The sequence below is a fragment of the Zingiber officinale genome, chromosome 9A (genome assembly GCF_018446385.1).
Source record: "Zingiber officinale cultivar Zhangliang chromosome 9A, Zo_v1.1, whole genome shotgun sequence".
Lineage (NCBI taxonomy): Eukaryota > Viridiplantae > Streptophyta > Magnoliopsida > Zingiberales > Zingiberaceae > Zingiber > Zingiber officinale.
The window spans coordinates 59,310,475-59,334,589 of NC_056002.1; the positions used below are offsets into that span (position 1 = coordinate 59,310,475).

At 35.7% G+C, this 24,115-nt stretch overlaps 1 protein-coding gene across 5 annotated transcripts in view; it reads left to right on the top strand.

The window, feature by feature from the left end:
- Positions 1–23,904, top strand: part of LOC122018866 (MADS-box transcription factor 50-like) — a 36,421-nt gene extending 12,517 nt beyond the window's left edge. The window contains exons 2-8 of one of the 5 annotated variants that reach the window (XR_006121935.1): positions 19,156–19,234; positions 19,359–19,444; positions 19,529–19,628; positions 19,726–19,767; positions 20,019–20,060; positions 21,445–21,707; positions 22,722–23,904. Coding sequence is in view for 4 of the 5 variants with exons in the window: in XM_042576317.1 (XP_042432251.1) it covers positions 19,156–19,234; positions 19,359–19,444; positions 19,529–19,628; positions 19,726–19,767; positions 20,019–20,060; positions 21,445–21,615 (520 nt within the window). In the remaining variant the exon portion in view is untranslated. Of the gene's footprint in view, positions 1–19,155; positions 19,235–19,358; positions 19,445–19,528; positions 19,629–19,725; positions 19,768–20,018; positions 20,061–21,444; positions 21,841–22,721 lie in introns of those variants that run through there. The other 4 variants (XM_042576320.1, XM_042576317.1, XM_042576319.1 and 1 more) reach the window with 4 other exon arrangements.
- The last annotated feature ends 211 nt before the right edge of the window (positions 23,905–24,115 follow it).

Sequence of the window (24,115 nt, forward strand, 5' to 3'; positions counted from 1 at the left end):
TAACAATAACAAGTTAATAAAAATCTGAATAATTAAAAAAATATTCTAATGAATTATGAAGGAGAATAGCTCATAGGGAATAGGGAATAATTCTAGCAGTAATATTTTTTATAATATTCTTGTAATTCATTTTCATTTATCTACGTGAAGATTCTGTCTCTATGTTACTTTTAGTGTCGCATTTTAAATTCTCCATAACTTTACTTTTTCTATTTGTACAAAAAAAATCTATTTTTCGTCGTCTTTCTTTTTGAATTTTAATGAGAATATTGCATAATACACTTCTGCGCACACATATATTGGCACATACACACATCTACAAGATTCATTGGAATTCATGAAAACTAAGAGATGGACTCTGTTTATATATGTTTAAAAAAAAATTAAGAATAGAGCGGAGAAAGAGTGGATAGGTTAACAAAAACTGATCAACCAACCAAAGCTTGAAACTAATATTCGAATAGAGTTGTTCAAGTTACAATCCAAAGCAAAACAAAGGAAGATATCCATTGAATTCATGGAAAATGAAGGGAGAGATCAACTCTATTTATATATGAGAGTTCCATTGGATTTCATGAAAAATGAAGAGGATATGGATTCTATTTATATATGTAAAGAAAATAATAATACTAAGAGGCCTGAAAGGAGTTGGAAGTGTTAACAAAAATCATTTAACTAACCCAAGCTTAAAACCAGTGTTCAAATATAGTAAGGTGTGTTTGGTTCTTTCCTAATAATCGGAATGAGAATGTGAATCATAGTATTATGGAATGGGAGTAGATATGAGCATAGATATCACTTTTAAAAATAATGTTTGATTAGTTGAATATTTGCTATCGGAATAAACAAAAATTTTCTTTTTTACTGAGAAAAATAAAAGAAAAAAATAGATATGAGAGAAAGTTGAATATGAGAGAAATAAATTATGAGAGAGAAAGTATGATGAGAGAGAAAATGTGATGGGAAAGAATTAAGAGAGGAAAAGTGTGATGAGAAAAAATAAGGAAAGAGAGTGTGATGAGAAAAAATATGATGCGAGAGAAAATATGATGCGAGAGAAAATATGAGGGGAAAGAATAAAGAGAGAGAAAATATAAGGGGAAAAATGGTGAGAGAGTGTGTGATGGAAGATATTGAAGAGAGAGAAAGTTAAATGAGAGAGAAAGTGTGATGTTAAAAAAATAAGGAAAGATAGTGTGATGGGAGAGAAAGCATGATGAGAGAGGATGAAGAGAGAAAAAATATGTTGCAAAGGTTGGAACCGCCAACCCAGCGGCCCCCTCATCCCGGCCCCACAAGTATGAGAGGGAGTAAATCACGGTGAATACGGGCCCGGCTATGACATGGTGGTCTCAGGTGTTTAGCACGGACAGATATTGATGTTATCGCATTTGCTGCCGCAGACCCTTGACCTCTCGACCCATGTTGCAAGAATCCATGTCATAACCGGCTGATCCCGCCCGTGGGGGCGAAAAAAAAAAAAAAATATGATGAGAGAGTATAATGAGAGAGAATGAAGAGAAAAAGTGCAATGAGAGAAATAAGGAGAGAGAGCATAAGATGAGAGAGACTGAGAAAAGTAAAAATATGATGAGAGAGAACAAGAAGAAAAAAAGTAATATGAAAGAAAAAATTGAACAAATATATTAAGGATATTTTTGTCCAAAACTTAATTCTCATTCTCATAAAACCCAAGGGTGGAGGTGAGTTTCATCAATACCCAACTTTTTGGATTTCATTTTAAAATTTTAATTCTATTCCCATTAACTAAACACAAAGTTCTAGAATGAATCCATTCTCTCATTCCCAAACCCTTAAACCAAACACCACCTAAATCAACCTACAATCCAAGGAATGCTTGCAAATGACTAAAATCTTTTGGAAAATATGCTCTCAACTAGTTGAACAGACCTTTAAACAAGCTGTCGAATAGTCCATAAAAAGGTTGTGACAGCCACAACCTAGACACAACATAAAATGATACAAATCATCTTCTCTCTCTATGCTTTGAGAATTTGGTTGCTATAGCCCCTGCCAATGTAGTCGAGTTAGTACTCGAGCAGAGCTTGTCATCAAAGAGACATGATTCAATTCTTGACAGGATTATTCCGTCCCTTGTCTAGGAAGACTGTTGGACAAAAGTTAAATAAGCTCTTATAATTTACACCCTTCCGAAGTATGTAGGATCTTTCTGGAGAAACCGTAAAGGTAATGGCTTCACCTCTTGCCAAAAGAGAATTTGGTTGCTTGTTATTTCAAGATAGACAATATATCTTCGGGATAAAATTTTAAGTAGTCATACTGCATCAAATTGTAAGAAATCTTATCGTTTAGGAAAGTTTCCTAGAAGTGCCTTGTCTATCAAAATCTTATAGTAATTTCAAATCCATCCTTTTCATTTCATACAAAAGGATAGAAATTTTCTATGGATGGATTTGATTGTCATCTTAAAATCACAATCAAAATATTTGGAAAAACTTGAGTGCTTTAATGAATTAAACTATAAATGGTAGATCATCACTAAAGTGACATATATGGTGAATACAGACACCGTTCTCTCAAGAAGAGTTTGACAATGATGAGTATACAATTATAGTAAAAGGTGAAATCTATAGTAATTTCATACAGTCAAATCCATCATCATCTGTGAAGAAATAAATCAAAAAATTATAATTGACTACTACAGAGGAGAGTTGTTCGTTCAGCTTTTGCCGAGAATCAACCCAAGTGATGAGTACATAATGATAGTAAAAGATAGAATTGGCCACCCTATGAGTCTCACTCAGTCGTCCATGTATGAATATATATGAGGAGATAAATTAAGAATTTATAGTTGGTCCATATGAGAAAAGTTTTTTTCCTATAAAAAAGGAACATGAAGTCTAAATGTCACGTCATTATTTTATCACTGTCCCTCCTTTTCCTTGTAGAGCCAACTAGATATCTTCTTGGAACTCTGTCCGTCTCTAGAACTACTAATTGTGGAAAGGAAGAGAACCTAATGAAAATTGGAGCCCTAAAATTAGCATATCTCCATATCCATTAAAGCAGAGGTGAAATCCATTTTGCTAGTACTTAGGGTCCCTTTTCATTAGTATTAATTCAACCCACACACGTCCTCATTCCTTTTATCACTACACCATCATCAACTTAGTGATAAATGTTCTTTTCAATGTCTTCCATAAACGCGGGTGACTTTGTGTATTCAAGGCCAATAATGAATCAAAGTTTGTAACAGACTTTTCTACTTAATGAATCAAAGTTGGTGACATGACTTTGAGAACTTTTTAAATATTTATGGTAATTGGAAAGTTAACACCATTCTCACATGATTACCAAAAGAAGCTAAACATAATAATCAATTCATGATCATGGACAAATTGATATGACACATTTAGAAAGAATATGAAGCTCTCTTTGTAAAAAGATGGAAGATTTAGCTAATTTTTGTCAATCGCGCCTTAAATTCACCATTGCTTGGTAGAGATATAGTTTATATAGAGGAACGATAAATTTATGTGATTTAGAACTTCTGCTTTCTACCATACAATCTCTACTTCCTATTCTACGGTCTATGATCTTTCAATGGATCACATCCAAAATTCTTTTATACATTCTCCTTCTTGGATACCTTGTGAAGGAGAAATCTCTTACAATTTAAACATAGATGACAACAAGAGAATGCAATATTAGATAAAATAACTTACAACATAAAGAAGGATTATAAGATGGAGCTTTTCTTAGCTTGACTTCATTTTAATACAATTGTTCTCTATCTCTTTTGTTGACGAATGCTTGACAAATTCTCCTCTTGAACCTCTTTTTATAGAGCCTTTACTGCAATAACTATCTGTTGAAATTTGTCCGATCAATTGACTCCTAACTTACCTTTGATCAATTGATTGCCTCAGTTGAGTCAACTGACCTTGCATGTAATCATCGATTACTTGACCCACAACTTTGAAGACTTTTGCAATCAAGTCTTGATCCAAGTTTAACCTTTTGTTATAAATCTTAAACACAATTCCTTTATCCATATTAATAATTTTTAACAAAGGAACCATGCACTTTTCTTGTCTTCTTCTTTTGTTTTTTATATCTTTATTAAGTTACAGTTAAGTTGGAGGAATTAAACTGTGTTGTAAGAGGACTATTACATGGTATCGATTTATGACTACAAATAACCTTAAACATAAAGCATAGTCACCATCTATGTCCAACTTTCTACGTAAAATTGAAGCCCTCACAAGGAAAAAAAAAACCATAAATACATGAAGCAAGAAATTGTCAATCCTTCAATCTCAGATCAATACATTAAGTAGGCTTCTCCCTAGGATGAGTAAAGAACACAGAAGCAAGTCTCTTGAGTGGGTTGCTCCCCGATGGCATTAACAACACATGATAAACTAATGAAAGTGAAAATGAAGATTTAACTCGACTAGGGTATTTTGGATGGTTTAGAGTATGTGGTGCATATCTAGATGATCCAAACAAATAGTGAAAGAGAAATTCAACAACTATTCAATCGCAAACACAAGAGTTGCATAGGTGAAGATGCAACTTTTAAGGTATTTAGTTGAAGACACATGCAGAAAGTTGTTCAACTGAATATGAGAGTAAGAAAGAAAACCTCAAGGAAGTTGTTCAACTGGATTTAAGTATACAATACAAGTAATTCTAAAATCTGTGATTAATAATGACAACGGTTGGTCATTGAAAGTGTCAAATTCCTGGTGCTTGTGTGTTGACATGAGGGTGGAACTTTAATGATGAGTCTAAGTATTAGAGGTTGTTTGAGATGTAGCAACTTTGGGAAGAAGAGAGAACTAAGATGATGTATTTGAAAATGGTAAACAAGGAATATGACAAATAAGAAGGAAAACATTTCAAGGATGATTACTGGATAGGAATTTAAAAGAGAGGAAAATCTGATGCTACAATGATAGAGAGCTTAAAGGAGTAATTTAACTTCCATATATTAATATGAGATGATGAAGCAATTAGAGTTGGATACCTAGATTATAAAAAAAAAAAAAAAAAAAAAAAAAAATGAGATGACGAAATAATCACTGTTGAAGAGTTATTAATTGAAGGAGAAGGGAAGGAAGTTGAGAGCCTAGCACTATGTTGAATGTGAAAGAGATGACCCGAGAAGAATCCAATTCAGGTACAATAACAACCAAGCTTTATCCCACTAGATGAGGTTGGTTATATGAATTTTTTTATGTCATTGAGCTCTATCTCCTACTCCATCATTATTTATATTTAAATAAATTTTATCTTATTTTATTATTGCTAATCAAGTCTTTTTTGGTCTTCCTTTTCCTATGTGTGTTTGTCATAATTTCACATCACCTAACTGGAGCATTTATTGGTCATCTAAGTACATGTTTATACCATCTTAAACATGTCTCTTGGAGTTTTTCCTTAATAGATGTAACTCCGACTTTCTCTTTAATGCTCTCATTTCTTATTTTATCCATCCTCATATGTCCACACATCCACCTTAACATCCTTATCTCTGCAACTGTCATCTTCTGCTCATATGCTTGAGTCATAGCTCAACTGCGGTTTTATAGAACTTTCATTTAAGTTTTAGAAATACATTATGGTCACATAAAACACTCGACGCTCCCCTTTATTTCAACCATCCTACTTATATTTTATGTAAGACATATCTCTCAATCCCTCCATCATTTTACAAAAATGATCTTAAATATTTAAACCTCTTAGTTCTGGATAACCTGTCCTCTCCTATCTTAACAATTGTCTCATTACTTCTAATATTGCTAAACTTAAATTTCATATATTCCATCTTCAATCTACTAAGCCTTAAACCTTTCCCTTCTAGTATTTCCCGCCAAAATTCTAATTTAGCATTTACTCCTTCACATGTTTCATCTACCAAAAAAATATTATCTGAAAATAATATGTACCATGGTACTGTGTTTTAAATGCACAGTGAGTTCGTTCATAATTAGTGTAAAAAGATAAGGACTTAGAGTTGATCCTTGATGTAATCCTATCTTTATTGAAAATACTTCAGTTACTCTACCTGAAGTCTTTACTCTGATTATTATTATAGAGGATCGATGGCCGACAAAAAGGGGGGATGGATAGTTAGGGCACCTCCAATTTCAATCGCTTCTCTACAAGAGGTTAGTGTGCAAGCGGAATATACTAAAACAATGAAAACAAACAAGAAGGAACACAAACGCTAACACAAATCCTTTACGTGGTTCGGAGATTGCTTGCTCCTACTCCACGACGTGTCCTTGAGGTGGATGAACCCTTGATCCTTCGGTGGACCAGTCCCCGGCAATCTCTGGCTAGATTTTACTCATTCTCGGTGGAGTACAACCTCTCACAAAGCTCTCTTCCTCTTACAAGATGGAACTTAGGTTTGGAGAGGAAGAGTGGACTTAGAAGCTTTGGGCAAAGGATTAGGAGTTATTCAACAAGCATGAGTAACCTTCTTCTTACCCCAAAGCTTCCTATAAATAAAAGGAGAGAGTTGATCAACAAATCAACTCATTTCGGTACCAGTCGACTGGCACTTCCATCAATCGACAGGTGCTACCGTTGGAGGTAGCCAACGGCTACTTCGCAGTACCAATGGTTTGCCAACGACTACTTACCAGTCGACTGGTCGCTGTTGGCTGAGCGAACAGAATGCTTCTGTTCGCTCTCAGTCGACTGCATGGTCGACTGGTCCCGATTACACACTCACACTCATCCTCTCCGGAGTTGCCCTTGAAGCTCTCTTCCTCGACCTTCGTCCCTCAGATGCACCCGAGCCCGCGGCTCCTCTCCGTGCCATCCTTCACGTTGCCTTGAAGTCCACTTCCTTCGGCTTCACTCCGTTGCTCCTCGTCCGTGGTCCCTCGAATACACCATCCTTTACTGATCTCCTGGACCCGAGCCATAGGATGAGCTTCCCAAGCTTAGCCGCACCAAACTCCTCATATATGTTTCACCAAGTCCTGCATAACTCAAACACATATCAAAATAATATGAATGCCTAACTTAAACTCTTTGACACACATATCAAAACCATGATCGTACCAATCAAACTTGGGTCAATTGCACCAACAATTATATCCTAGTACATATCCTTGATTAGTTCAATATATGTTACGCTAACATCTCTCTTTTCTAGAATTCTCCATATAATTTCTCTTGGGACTCTATTATAAGTTTTTTCTAAGTCAATGAATATCATATATAGATCTTGTTTTTACTCCCAATATTTTTCAATTAATTATCTAAGAAGATGTATAGCTTCCATTGTCGACCTTCCAAGCATGAACTCAAATTAATTTTCGGTCACTGTGGTCTTCTTCCTTAATCTTTTTTCTCTTACTTTTTCCCAAAGTTTCATGGTATGACTCGTTAGTTTAATATGCCTATCGTTTGCACAATTTTGTACGTCTCCTTTGTTCTTATATAAGAAAACTAGAGTACTTATCCTCTATTGATCAGATTTTTTTTTTGTATAATATTATGTTAAATAATTTTGTAAGTCATTCAATACTTTGTTCGCTAGGCACTTCCATACCTCTATCGGAATATCATCTAGTCGCTTTTCCATTGCGCATCTCATTTAAAGTTTGTTCTACTTCTAAAGTTTGAACTCCATGAGAAAAATTAAAATTTCTATGCTCATTTGACCTAGACCTAACCCCGGGCCGGGTCTGGCCCGGACCCGGCCCGAGCCAGTAACCAGGTCAACGGGTTGGTTGCCCGTTGACCCGGTTGCTGGGCCGGTTCCGGTTCATTGGCTATAAAATCGGCGAACCGCTGATAACCGGCGGGTTGAACTGGTGAACCGCCGGTTAACCGGTAGGTTGAACCGGCGGTTCAGCCGTAAATATATATATATATTTTTTTTAAACAGCTTGAACTGCCGGTTAACCGGCAGTTCGTAGCCGTTGGGAGGGTTTTTTGGATATTTTTTTTCAACGGTTAGGATCATTTGATCGTTTTTTGATCAATGGCTATGATTTAGTATCCGTTACTATCAAAACTCTATAAATAGAGAGCTCATTTCATCATTTTTCACACACATCTTCTCTACTCTTAATCTCATTTTCGTATTCTCTAATCTCTACATGCTTTCGTTCCAATTTTCAATTACAATGGAAGGAAGCCGCGGAGGTGCATCATCTCGAGCTCGGAAGGGAAAGCAAATAATGAATTCGCGGGAGGAGGACCCCAACATTCAATCCACTGATGATGAGATCGAGCATCTTCCGAATCGTACTGATGCAATTACTTCTAAGGTTCGGGAACTTCCTCCTCTAAATTCTTCTATTTTTACTAAACATTTTGAGAAGGTCTTCCGTCGAGAGAAATGTGTGCAAAATATAAGCACTGCAATGCTTTCTACAAATTCCAAGCCAGCAGCGGCTATGGGTTGTTGAAACGATATGTAGAAACGAAGCACTCGACGGAATATGGACTCGATCGTTCTCAAACACAATTATCAAGATTTTTTTCAACTAGCGGTATAGTACTGATTCCGTTTTATTTTTATATTCGGATAATAAATTAAGAGAATCATTAGCTAAATTTGTTTCCGTAGAACATCTTTCTTTTAGTTTTGGATCTAAATGCACATTTGAAGTTTTTTGTAAAGAATCTCTTAATCCATGTGCTAAACGTGTTCCTAAGACTACACTTACTCGTACAATTAAAAAATTAATAAAACAAGAAAAAAATAATTTAATTGATGAATTTAATAAATTAGATAATAAAGTTTTTTTATGTTCCGATATTTGGAGTGATCATTGGCAAACACATTTGTATATGGGTGTGACTTGCCATTGGATTGATAACTCTTGGAACCTCCAAAAAAGATTATTAGCTTATAGAGTTTTTGATGAATCACATAATGTTCATAATATCGCACAATTATTATGTTTAATTTTAGAAAAATATGGTTTAACTCATAAAATATTTTCAATATCATTAGATAATGCTAGTTCCAATACCGCTTGTATAGATGATCTAAAATTTGTTTGTCAACCTATTATTGAAGGTTTATTTTTTCATATTCGTTGTGTAGGTCATGTTTTAAATTTATGTGTTCAAGATGGTTTAAAAATTTTAGAAAGTTATATTAAACTAATTAGAATTGTAATTTCTTATTTATGGTCTCATCCATCTATAATGAAACAATGGGGTAGGTTTTGTAAAATTAATGGAATGAGACCTAAAAAATTTCCACGTGATGTACCAACACATTGGAATTCAACATACCAATTATTACAAGATTCATTTCAATATAAAGAATTATTATGTTCATTTTTTGCACAAAACACTAATACTAATATATATTTATTTTCACAACAATGGAATATTTATAGTAGTATTTGTGAAATTTTAAAAGTATTCAATGATGCAATTGAACAACTTTCCGGTGTTTATTATCCCACTGTTCAATTAGTTTTAGAAAATTTTTCTAATATAGTATTAGTTTTAAATGAGCATATTAATAATGAATCTTTATCTCCTTGCATCTTAGCTATGAAAACTAAATGGGAAAAATATTTTTATTTAATTCTTGAAATTTATTTAATTACATTTGCTTTAGATCCTAGATTTAAATTAGAAGTTTTACAAGAAATGTTAACTTTATATTATGACGCTTTAATTCCAATTAAAGATTCTTCTTCCCCTGATCCAATTAATATTATATATAATGTTAGAATTTATTTACATGATATTTATAATCATTATAGCAAAATATGGAACACAAATTAATATTTCAAATACAACAAACTACTAGTAGTAATTAAAACTTACAAAAGCACAACTCTTATTAAAAGAACTGATAAAACGTTCACGAGGATCCTCAAGTCCATACTAGAACTTGAGAATTATTTTACGAATTCTTTTGATTTTAATGAAACAGATAACGAGTCAAACTTCAATATCTTAAAGTGGTGGTCATAGAAGGCTCAAAGCTTTCCCATTCTCTCCGTGATCGCAAAGAAATTTTAGCTTGTCAAGTGTCAACCGTCGCAGAATAGACGTTCAATTCTAGAGGTAACATATTAGATGAACGACGATCAACTTAGTACTCTTTGGAAGCATAAGCATTACTTGACGATTGGACGAGAGTAAAAAAAAATGAATCCAAGGAATGCAACTTTCGGATGACAAAGTAGAAGACTTTGATATTGAGGAACAATATGGGAATGAGAAATGGAAGTGAATGATAATGTAACGTCCTAAGGTAAAAAGAAAAGCAAATTACGTGGGCTTTGATTCCCCTAAAGGGCTACGTAGACAACTTAAATAAGTGCAAGCCCTTTTTTCAATAAATTTTAATTTCTAATTTTTAATGTTTAATTTTTAATTTTTAATTTTTTTAACATATTAATCTTGAACCGTGGCGAACCATGAACTGAACCGTGAACCGACGGTTCTGAACCGTGAACCATAACCATCTTGAGCGGTTAAGGTTAAGGGTCGACCTGCCTGGAACCGTCGAACCAGCTGTTCCGAACCGTAGAACCGTCGAACCGTCGAACCGTTAGTTCTGAACCATGGTCAGGTCTAATTTGACCTACTTATATACTTTCGTTTGAGGATACCAAACTAACCCTTTATTTATTTTCATTTATTCAAAAAATTATTTTACGATAGTCTACTCATAAAATAGTTGTCCTTGCCTTATTTGATTTCTTGGTTGCTAAAACCAATTTTCCAACACCATTTATGCCTCCAAAAGGTTTTTGAATTCTTGCAAGTCAATGGTGGTTTAGCAAATAATGCTTATGAATTGCTTCTTTTATCAGATTGTTTACCATATAAATATTTATTTGATTTTTATCTCGATGCAAAGTAATATCTATGATATGGAAAAATAGATGAATTTGTTGAAGTATTCAAATAAATATATTACACAAATTTCATAATCATTTTAAATACTTTTAGTATTATTGATACATATCCCCACATAACATATATGTGCTAAATTAAAGGTCAATTACATGTGCATAAGTGTTTCTGTTTGAGATCATGGTTTGATGAATCAATGAAAAGAAACAGTTGTGGGGAAGGTATCAGGGGACACAGTAGCGAGGAGGCCCACGAGATTCCTATAAACACTCAGCAAGAAATTAGAATGGGTACCGAGGGTGGACTCGGTGTAACCACTTCGATGCTTAAATTAGTACAGGGGTTATTGGAGGAGAAAGGGATCGAAGAAGTAGGCAATACCGATGGTTCTTTGCGTTCACAGGAGTGGACGACCTTTTATAGAGTTATAGCTATATTCTCACATTCTCCACGTGTTCCGCGATGATGCTTTTGTTGTCCATGTCCTCCGAGATAAATGACTACGCTACCCATGAGGATAATGGTTTTGTTGTCCACATTCTTCGTGGGAACAATAGCTATGTTGTCTGTGTCTACCAGAGGAGATATTACAACCAGCCATACAAGATATAAATCTCATCTAGGGTAGTCAGGGAGATTGAGCAAGGGGAAAATTGAGGGACCAAGATGTTGGACTTAGGCCCCCGAGCTATTAACATTGGTCAGCTGTCAACGGATTTGTCGTGTCTTTACCGAGAGCCGTTTGCTGCGGACTAGATAGATCATTATGGTGGATTTATGAACCCTCTTGGGATTTTTGGCAAAGCCCCAGCCATCAATGGATTTGGTGCTGTCCTTACCGCGAGCTGTTTGCTGCGGACTAGATAGATCATTATGGTGGTAGTATGCTTGGATTCGGAGTTGGGACCTGAGTGTCTTTGAGTCTATGAGAGTACTCAGTGCATGACACCATTATCTTCAATTTCATGGGAGAACGCTTGGACTCAGAGTTGGAGCCCAAGGTTTTTCGATTGGTGGGAGCACACTTGGACTCGATGTAGGAGCCTGAGTGTCTTCGATTGTGTGAGAGCACACTTGAACTCGATGTAGAGGCCCAAGTAATAAGGAATTATTAATTGTGAAAAGATAGATAGTCGTTTATTGATGAAGGAAAAAGACAGGTACAACTAAACTAAATACATGCAAAAAAAAAAAAAAATGACGGGTACTTAAGCCCCAATGTTTAAAATTTTAACTTGTGTCGATATTTCGGTCCCAGATTGGAATGATAAGGTTTCAATATCGTATTGTGTTGTGCCATGCTGTTTCGATATTTTTTTATTTATATATAATAATTATTAGATAAATATGTTTATGGTGTATAATTTAAAAATAAGTTGTATATTGATTTTATACAAGTTCTCTATTATTTAAAAATTAATATTGTTAAAAAATAATTAAATATAATTTTTTAAAAGAAAATTGATTTATCAATAACTTGAATTAAATTGACACATTATAATATGCTACCCTACTAATACCAAAATTAATGGGGTGAATAAGATGAAAACGTTAATTTTTCAAATTAAATAATCAAAATTATATAAATTATTATAAAGATGTTATTTTATATATAATAATTATATAAATTAACTATTTATTCTTTTAATTAATTATTATTTTAAATAATATATATTTAAAATAGTAAAAAATATCAAAATATCAATTAAATAGTAAAAATAATAATAAAATTATCAAAATATAAATTTGATTTATTAGAATTTTTAAATAAAATTTTAAATAGTAAAAAAATCAGATTATTAATTAATAAATTTTATTATTTTTTAAGAAAATTTAAATATATTTTAATATATTTTATTAGGATAATTTAATTAGGGCTTATAAAGCATCTTTGAAGTGTCACACTTAAGTTAGAAATTATTTTAATTAATTAAACCTAATTTTAATTTTCTTGGCAAATAGGAGTGCGATGCCCTCTAGTGGCATCACGCATCGTAGAGGCTACAGGCGACGTCAGAGGTGTCCCACGATGCCTCTGGCAGCATAGGAGGCGTCTCGCGACACCTCCAGTGACATCAGAGGCGTCCCGCAATGCTTCCGGCAATACTAAAGATGTCTCGCGACACCTCTGGTGGCATCGGAGGCATCCAACGATGCCTCTGATGGCACCGAAGGCATCCCCTCGACACCTCCGGTGGCACTGGAGGCATCCTGTGACGCCTCCGGTGTCGCAAGAAATGTCACAGGGCACTTCTGACGCAGCCAGAAGCGTCATGCGACACTTCTGGTAGCATCAGAGGCATCGTACAGTCGTGCGATGCCTCTGAGTTGCCAATGACCCACCTTATGGTGCATATGTGATGTACACGAAATTGTTCATCACACAGTGCTGGTTTCGCTCCGTAGTCAGAATGGTAAAAACAGCTTGTGCTGTACAAAAAAGTACTTCAATCTTTGCCTGGGTCCCTAGACTTGATAAGGTTGTAGATACATAGCCGACCATGGTCGGCCAAGCTCTTGGAGTCGAGTCCTCCAAATAGTATGCTCCCAAGCTCAACTTATGAGTGACCCAATAGGGTCCTCCCCATTTAGGCTCTAACTTCCCTACATCGCCGACTAGCTTGACTTTCTTTCATACAAAGTCACCAATTTGGAAGGTACGAGAAATGACCCACTTTTTGTAGGTTTGGCGCATTCGTTGCTAGTAGGCTACGAGTCATGCTGCTATCTTCTCTCGAGTTTCAATGATCAGATCAAACTCGAGTTAGCCACTTGTTGGGATTATCAGAATCGTATGCTTGTACTAGAGTAGATTCCACGCCAATCTTGATAGGGAAGAGCACCTCTCCTCCATAGACTAGATGAAAAGGAGTCATTTTTATGCTTTCCCGAGGAGTAGTTTTGTAAGCCCAAAGGATATTTGGCAACTCTTCTACCCAACTACCACTGATATGATAAAGTTTGGTCTTGAGGCCTCGAATGATCTCTTGATTGATTACCTCTGCTTGCCCATTACTCTAAGGGTAAGTGACAAAGGTGAAGGTTTACTTAATGCTAAAGCCTTCACACCACTCCCTGAGGTTGCATCCCTAGAATTGTCGGTCATTGTTCGATGCCAATTTATGAGAGAGGCTATACTGATAGATGATATTCTTTCATAGGAATTTTAGCATGACTTCCTCTATTATCAGGACTAAGGGCTCAACTTTCACCCACTTGGAAAAATAGCCAACCACCACCAAGAGGAACTTCTTTTGGCTAGGTCATGTTGGGAAGGGGTCAACGATGTCCATCCCCAATTAATCAAAGGCATAGGATGTACTAGATGCCTTCAAAAATTTGACAGAGGCTTGTGAGATATTCTGATGCTTTTGATAATTAATACAGTACGAACTAGTTGAGCTATGTCTACTTGTAAAGTTGGCCAAAAGTATCTTGCTAGTAGGACTTTTATGGCAAGCGGCTGACCCCCCACATGATTGCCACAACTTCCTTCGTGGATCTCATGCATGACGTACTCAACATCTTCAAGGCTAAGGCATTTGAAGAGAGGACGGGAGAAAACCTTCATGTATAAATAGTCTCTGACCAGAGTGAACCGAGTGACCTACCTTTAGAGAAGTCGGCCTAATCAAGGTGGTCGGGTAGGAACCCCGCCCCCCCCCCCCCCCCCCCCTTCTTTAGAAAGGAAACAATAGAGTTCTCTAGTTGGTTAATTGCTCTTCCGAAAGTACTTGGTCTATCTTCGAGACTAATTGAACTTAGGTGACCAGGTTGTCCAACATCCATGTAGCCAAGGCACTTGTCATTTTGGCAAGCTCATCGACCTTCTACTTTTCGACCGTGAGTATCCACTGACAAGGTTCTAAAATTTATTATGCGTTAGTCGGGTGCTAGACTAGTGCCTAGCGCCTAGGCCGCGTAGGTGGGAACTAGGTGGCACTAGACAGATTCCACGGAATCCGCATAAATTACATAATATATCATATATTATAAGTCCAACACAATAATATTAAATTTAAAATGAGTTCAAAATTATACAACTAATAAAATATTAAATTTAAAATGAGTTCAAACTTCAGAATTACATAACTAATAAAATATCACATTTATTTTATTTCTTCTCCATAATTTTCAATATGTTCTTCATCAGACACAAACTTAATATCATTATTATGATCCTCCTCTTCTTCAGATGTAAAAGCTTCTTTGGGGTTGTATATTATCATCTACTCCACTTGCTTCATTAACCATTATATATAAAATATAATTATACGATACAAAATAGAATTAACAAGTCTGAGAATAATCAAATATATTTTTTATATATCTTAATCTAATTAATAAAATTTATTAGATATTTATTAAAAAATAAATAAATTTTAAAACTATTTTTTATATATTTAAATCTAATTTATATAAATTAATCATATTTATTGGAAATTTTTAAATTTTAAATTTATTTTTTATATTTTTAAATCTGATTTATATAAATTAATAATATTTATTAGAATTTTTTAAAATTCATATCTAGATCAACTGACAAGAGGCGTCATGCATCCGATGCCGCCGAAGATGTTCCATGATGATGAGGACTAAACGAAACAAAAAATAAATAATAAAAACAAAAAATCTTACTAGAAGAGACGAAGCCACGACAATGAGATGATGAGAGCAGACGCAGATGAACATGTAATTTAGGGATTTTAAAGTTAATGATTTATTGGTCGGACAAACAACCTTTTTAAATTAAAAGCCCAAAATCATCGACGCCAAGGTCCGCCAAGGGCTGCTTAGGTCACCCGTCTTGCAGGTTTTTGGCACGGGTGGTGGACGTGTAACGCCTAGGCGATTGCCTAGGGTGAGTTTTTGAACATTATCTACTGGATGACGATTTCGTGAATTTCGGCTCTTAATTTTACAAAAGCCACGACATAACCCCTGAGTTGCACATTCTTTGTCTCAAATGCCCCTTCGAGTTGTTGCATCGTCAATTTTGAGTCAGAGTGAATGACAACTCGAGATGCACTCACCTATTTGGCAGCTCGGACCCCAGCTAACAACGCCTCGTATTCAGCCTCATTATTGGAGGCTCGAATGTTTAGTTGTATGATTATTTGCAAGATCTCTTCCCAAAGTAAAATCAGTAACACCCCTACTCTGCTGCCTAGTTTCGTGGATGACCTATTTACAAAGATCCTCCAAGTCTCTTTCAATTCTTGACCTAGGGTCTCAATTAATAAATAGGCCAATACTTGTGCCTTGATGACTGTTTTGGGCTAATATTGGATATCGTACTCGTTGAGCTTTGTTGTCCATTTAATAAGTCATCCAGAGGTCTCTATGTTAGTTAATACCCACCTCAGAGTGTTGTTGGTGAGCACAATGAAGGAATAGGATAGGAAGTACGGTTGTAGTTTTCAAGCCATCGCTATAGAGACAAAGCTAGCTTCTCCAAGGTGGTATATCTAGTCTCAGGATCTTTCAGAAGATGAGTGGCGAAATAGATGGGGTGCTAGGTGCCACCCTCATTGAAGTAGAACCAAGTTCGTTACTCCTTCAGCCGTCGCCAAATAAACCAGAGTGTTTCCCCTGTGACAAGCTTGGAGAATAGGGGAAGACTACTTAGGTATGTCATGAGCTCCATGAAGGCTTGTTCACACTTCTTGTCCCACTCAAATTGAGCCGACTTCTAGAGAACCTTGAAGAATGATAAGCTCTTGTTAGCTGGTCTAGATATGAATCGGGAGAGTGCAAAGATTTGCCTGACTAACCTCTGAGTTTCGTTAAGGTTTTTCAGAGAGGGTGTATTCCACAATGCTTGGACTTTCTTTGGATTAGTCTCAATCCCTCGCTCAGTTACGATATAACCGAGGAAACAACCATGCTTAACTCTGAACAGACACTTGTTCGGATTTAGTTTGAGATCATATCGACACAGTATGTCGTAGGTCTCCTCAATGTCCCCAACTAGATCGTTGTCCCAGGTACTCTTGATTAGAATGGTCGTCCACATAAACCTCGACATTTCTCCCGATTTGCTGCTTGAAAACGTGATCCATCAATCGTTGATATGTTGTCCCTATATTTTTTAGTACAAAAGGCATAATGGTAAAGCAGAAGGTCCTATCCGAGGTGACAAAGCTAACCTTTTCTTGATCTTTGACCCATCTGATGGTAGCCTTTGTATGCATATAGTATGCATATGAGTTCATTGCCCAAGGTCGAGTTCACCAATTGATTGATTCGAGGTAGGGGATAGCAGTCCTTCGGGCATACTTTGTTGAGATCCCGAAAGTTCACGTAGACCCTCCATTTGTCTCCAACCAGCCTTCATCAACTTGGTGACCTCGACTTTGATTATTTTATTTTGTTATGGCCCAAAGTGTCGCTTCTTTTGTTGGACTAATCGATCTTTTGGGTCGGTATTAATTCAGTGTTCCATGATTGCGGGTGATACCCCTGTGGCCTCCTTGGCCGACCAAGTGAAGACATATTGGTTACGAGAGAGACAAGTAATTACTTTTTTTTCAGCTTGGGGGAGAGGTCAATTGTCACTCGAATAGTCCGATTTGGCCACTCAGCTACTATCAGTACTTCTTTGTGTCCTTCGGCCAATTGAGCTAGAAAGGCATCGTGGATGAGCTGGACCTCAGCTCTGCCGATTCTTTTATTCTTCTGAGAGTCGGCCTTCACCACCTGAATGTAGCACTTTCGTGTAGTTGATCACCCTTGACTTCTTGTATCTAGTTGTCCACTGGGAACTTTATCTTTTGATAATAAGTAAAACACCATGTCTTGGAACGAGCTCAAGGTGGGATGGCCTAGGATGATATTGTAGGTGGACGGGGGCATCGACCATTGTGAAGACAGTGGTCTGAGTTCACTTCTGAAGTTATTTTCCATGACACCAATTTATTTCTGTCTGAGATTGTGGTCTGATGAGTCAGTAAAAAGAAATCGTCATGGGGAAGGTAGCAGGGGACACGGTGGCAAGGAGGACCCATGAGATTCCTACAAACACTCAGCAAGAGGTTAGAATGACCATCAAGGGTGGACTGGGCATAACTGCTCTGATGCTCAAGTTAGTACATGAGTTATGGAGAAGTAAAAAACTAAAGTAGTAGGAAAATGTCGATGGTTGTCTGCACATACCTACGCCGGCAAGAGCGGGTGACTTTTTATAGAGTTGTAGCTATACCTTCACGTTCTCTGCGTGTTCCATGATAGACACTTACGTTGTCCACGTCCTCCAGGATAAACAACTATATTACTTACATTCTACGAGGGATAAAGGCTACGTTGTCCATATTCTTTGGGGGGGACAACTGCTATGTTGTCTGTGTCTATTGGAGCCAGCGACACAATCAGGCACATAGGATGTGAATCCTGCTCGGGGGAGTCAGGAGACTAAGCCAAGGGAGAAATTGGGGGGCTGAGTTGTCGGTGTCGGACCACCCCTGAGCTATTGGCGTCGGGAGTGTGAGCTAAGGGGGAATTAGGGGTCGAGCTGTAGGAGTCGGGCCCTTGAGTTGTTAGCGTAAGGAGACTAAGCTAGAGAAGTCGAGCGACTGAGCCAAAGGAATCAGTGATCACTTTAACCTCCACCTCTACCTGACTATTGATCCCGACCTTTGGCCGAGCTATGTCACATGTGGTTCTCGTATTCTTGCATCAATGAGCTTTTTAAAACCCTGTGAATGATGCTTACTAATTAATTCATCTTATAAGCTCATTTCAAGGCTTATTTAACTATTCATTCTAAAACATATTTGTTTTTTTTTTCTTATTATAAAGTAATACCTATGATTTGTATTTATAGCTTTCAGTTAGTTTGTTGAAGTATTCAATTAAATATATGTATTATATAGATGCCAAATTTGTCTAAAATTTTATCGTTACTTAGCTATTGTTTTATATTAGATATCATCTATTGAAATTTTGGAACTTTTTAATACTTTTTATTTTATCAAGTTTGTTAAAAGAAGAGTTTGGATGCCCTGACACAATTCTGACATATATTTTTTTAATTCAGATGAATTTAATTATCATTGTTCATCATTAAACCATGTGTTTTCTAACTATTGGAGTTCACTACACTGAAACTATGTGTGCTTGATCAATTTTTTCTATAAATAATGTTGAAGATCAGCCGACTTCATTTAGTTAGAAGGCTAGATCGTTATTATTTGCTCATCAACGAGATGATAATTCTGCAATTTCAGCTCTCATGTTTGCAATATGTCATTTCCTCGCATGGTTCATACTAGAAGTTAACTAATGCTGAATTGTATCGAGTTTCCCTAGCATACAAAGTACCGTCGCACGATATACAGAACGTTCAAGAGGAGATACTAGTGACTCAATAATGGAGCAAATTGTTCAGGTGCAGCATGCTTGCAACTATGTTTCTGTTTTGTATTTGGCTTTCAAATGTAGTTTCTTGAATCGCATGCATATGCTACTTATCAGCGTATTGTAGGAAATTTAGAACATTTATTTTCTCATAGTTTTATCGAGTGCAGCAAAGAAAAATGGAAGCAGACTACTTGTCGAGCTTTTCAAAAACAATGGAGCAACTTGAAACCTCTAAAAAGTGAGTCTTTCTCTGCCTTCTCTGCTCTCATGCATCTACAACTTAAGAATTTTTAATTTATCTGTGAAGTTTTCATGGTCGCAGGCAGTTGCTCGGCGTGGAACTAGAGTCATGCTCGTTCAACGAGCTGCATGGTCTAGAAGGTAACATTGAGCAGAGCTTGCAAAGGATCAGAAAAAGGAAGGCAAGTTGAAACTGTGGCCTATAAACCAAGTTTGTGTTGAATTTTGGAATGGATCAGACACTACTTACATGATGCCTACTTTTAATTAATGTGTCAGTATCAAGTGATAGAAGAGCAGATTTCGCAGCTAAAAGAGAAGGTGATTTTTTTTTTTCTTTTCTTTCCCAAACAGAACTTTGCAAGTAGCTATGTTGCGCACCTCACTTCTATGATTGTGCTGTATGACTGAGTTAAGTCGGGGCGTTTAAAAATAATCCGAGCATCCGGATCATTTTTGAGCAACTCTGACTCACTTGGTCGTGTAACACAGTCGTGGAAATGAAGTACAAACAAATCTCAACTTTGCTGCATGCTGTGTATCTGAAACTAACCTTCTCTCACCTATTTTAGGAGACATCCTTCTTAAAGGAGAATGAATCACTATGCCAAAAGGTATGCCTAATGGTGTTATTTATCTGCATAACAACTTGGCAAAAATTAATAGACACTCTTAATTATTAGAATAGTTGAAAGGATAATTTTTTATATAAAACAAATTAATTTAGTGCTTCAACATATTACTTGTTTTGAAAATATTTTTATTCCTAGCCATTATAATATGTTAAAAAAATTAAATCATTTAATTATTTTTTAAAAAAATTTAATTTGATAAAAATAATATACATAGAATACTTTTATATCAAAATATTTCTTAATTAATTTTATTAAAATTGAGTAAACTTATTTAAAATTATTTCAATTTAATCAAAATCACTTCAAAATTATTACAACGGTAATATTTTGATAACAATTTTTTTTTTAAAAAAATTGATATATAGTAATTTTGATAAGTTGAGTTAGTTTATTTTAATACGGTGTGGAGTAATTATGATATAGTAACTATAATAATATTGAAGAAGGGGGCCTTGGTCAGCGACACATCTTCTTAGGGGCGGTCCTAAGCTCTAGCTCAACCAAAATATTTTTTTATTACTTATTAAAAAAAGAAAATTATAAAAAAATTTTCATTATCAGATTTATTAGAACATCTACATCAGTTACCCTATCCAAATATTTTACCTTAAATTTTAGATAGGATAATTAAAAATCTTCTACATCAGTTACTCTATCCATTCCCTAAATTTAGATTTGATGAAGAATGATTATCTAAATTTAAGGAATGAAACCTCTATTTTAAAAATAAAATAATATTTCTTTTTAATCTCTCTCCTTCCACTCATTTCATAAATATAATAATAAAAAAAATAGAAGAAAGAGAAGAAAATAATAAAAAAATTAGGATGATGAAAATTTTAAAAGTATTTGATGTAATGTGTAATGAAAAGTGATTATCTAAATTTAATAAAGTGAGTTATTTATCCTAAATTTTTGATATAGTAATAAAGAACCTGATCTGGATGCTCTTACACATTGGTTCTTTTTGTTTTTGTTTTTTTTTTGTTTTTTTTTTTTTGACTTGGTCCACTCTTGCCACACACAAACTCCAGCCTAACCCATGCATCTCCTTTTCCGGGATCCATCCTTGGCCTTGGTAACAATAAAATTAATATTATGTGATTTAGAGGAAGGCCACATATTAAATATAATGTAATTTGACCCTTATTTGGAATTCATATTAGCTTGACTTTTATCCACTGGAGTGTCCTTTTTACTATCATAATAATATTAAAAAAAAATATTTTTGGAAATATTGAAAAAAAAATACTCGCTTAACAATTATGATAATTAAAGATTGCCTTTTAATTTTTTTCCCCCTAAAACCTTAACTTGGATGTAAATTTGTCGGTTTATTGATAAATTTTATTTAATTTTGAAGCGCAAACTATTTCCTCAGTTGCCAGCTAGTGCTTCCAAGGAAGTGCCACGCTGCCCTAGTCATCAAGCCACCAGCACGCACAGCAATTACAATGAGGTGGAGACAGAGCTACGCATTGGATTTCCAGACAGAGGAGCCATGGCTTCTTCGCCATCTACGAAGAAGGGCTAGTTACTCCAGTCATTCTTTCAGATCACCTTCCAATTACTTGCAGCATAGATTTTGTCACATTTATACAAATAATTAGCAGGCATCGCATGGAAGTAAGTTTTCATCTTTGTTTTTCTTCCTCCAATCATTTGGGAATGAAAAATAATTAAAGTTATTTATAAATTGGAACACATGTAGAAGATATTCATTCTCTTAGAAATTTAAATTTTGATTATCTTATTGTAATTATCCTAGAGTAGTTTTGATATGATCAACCAAATTAAAGTTAGGTCATGTTATCTTTTGATACCTTATGTTTAAGTATACAAAAACTTAAGAGCACAAGAAGTCCAGCGAAAAATACAACTAACGAGAAGAATAGCACGGGAGAGAGTTGACGGGTTTGGTGTGTCCGAGGCATGAGACGCTGTGGAAGAGTACGCTGACGGATGATAAGGAGGCACGCGACGTTTCCAAGGGACGAGAAGACTGAGCAGAAAGTTACTCGAGAAGGTAAAAAATGGGTTCGGATGAGCCCTATTCTGGATGGTTGAAATCACCCAATTGAGTAGAACTAGAGAGGAAGACCCGGACGAAAAGTCAACCTGAATTTGACTGTGATCCGAGCACCCGAAGCTACTCTAGGTGTCCGAACCAGTCTAGTCCAACCGGGGTGCCTTGGCAAGGCGCCCATGTGTGAAGGCAGTCTGGGCGTCCGGAGATGTTCCAGGCGCCTGAACCAAAGAAATTTATCTAGATTAAGCTGTTGTGATCCGTTGCATCATGGATAAAGTTTTATCTATACCTAGACATCCAGAACCCTTCCAAGCACTCGAAGCAAGGCTATAAATACAACCCTGATCTTAATAGTAAGAACAACACTTGTAAATAATCTTCTCTTCTGTTCTACTTTGTGATATAGTGTTTTAACTGTCGTAAGAGGCTTCTCCGCTAGAAGGAGATTTGATAATGAACTTTTAACATCTTGGATTAACAATCTTCTAATTGTAAATCAAGTAAAAAGCTTTGCCTTTATTTTCTTTTTAATTAGTTTACTATTAAATAAGTGTGTCTTAATTTAGTTTGAAAAGTCGATAAAGGTGTTTTATTTGTTTTATATTGTGCAGGGCAATTCACTGCCTCTTATCAATCGCCAGGGACCAACAAGCGGTATCAGAGCCCAATCACTTTAGAAGGACTAATTACCGACCAAAGCATAGAAGACGATGGTCGAACCGAGCATCTACTTTCTTAAGTTCGAGGGGGAGTTTGCGACTTGGAGAAAGAAAATGGAGTTATTCTTCAAAACAAATTTTGAATTATTAGTAATTATGAAGTATGATTTTATAGCACTAAAGGATCAGCAAGGGAACTTCAAAGAAGAACATCAATGGACTAAAAAAAAGCAAGCTGACTTCGTAGCAAACGACAAGACATATTTTCATCTGCTGAGCATTTTACCGTCACAAGAAGTCAACCGGATCAGAGCCTACGAGTTAGCTAAGGAGCTCTGAGAAAAATTCTTGGAACTACACGAAAGAACCTCGGAGGTAAAACTCGTGAGACGAGATCTGCTCTGGAATCATATCAGCAACCTCCGGTTAGAAGAAGGCGAAACCGTCGTACACCTCCACTTGAGGATCAAAGAACTCATCATCGGACTTATGAATTCAGAGAAATGGTAACTAATCGAAATTCGCTAAGGTATGTGCTTAACGCTTTCCCTAGAACATCTGAATGATCAACCCTAGTAGATGCATATTACATCTCTAGGGACCTAAAGGTAAGTACTTTAGAGGAATTATTTTCTATATTTGAAGTACATGAAATTAGATGTACAGATTTGAAAAAGGAGCACAAGCACAACATTACCTTAAGGAAAAAATGGATAAATCGGATTCTGAAACAACCCTCGACAATGATGAAACGACGATTATGGTAAGAAAATTCAAAAAGTTTTTTTAGAACTAATAAAGTCAATCAAGTGCAGGTCAAAAGAAGGAAAAGAAAGGTGAGATGCTATCAATGCAATGAAGAAGGGCACATCAAAGATAACTACCCAAAATTAAAGAACAAAGAAAAGGACAAGAAGCTGACCTGGATAAGGACTGAAATCTAAAGGCGATGTGGGATGAAACGTCTTTAGAATCGAAGATAGAAGCCCACGTCGGACTTGCGCTAATGGCAAGTCACCAAGAAGAAGACGAAGAAAACTTATCCGAAATGACCATCGAGAGTATCGATAAATGGGGAGCAATCTCAGAAGGAAATAGCACTACAGGGGGAGCATCAGATAATGAGATCGACAAGGTAAGTCATATACAATCTCTACCTCTTGATAAATTATTTTCATTTATAAAAATATTGTCAAAAAATTCCTGTCAATTAGAAAATGATAATAAAAAATTGTTAAAAAAATAATGAGTTAAAATGAACTTTAGTAACATCTTGCCGATTAGAAGATTTCGACAAACTAAAAATGAAAAATGAAAAATTGAAAGTAGAAATAGAAAATTTAAAG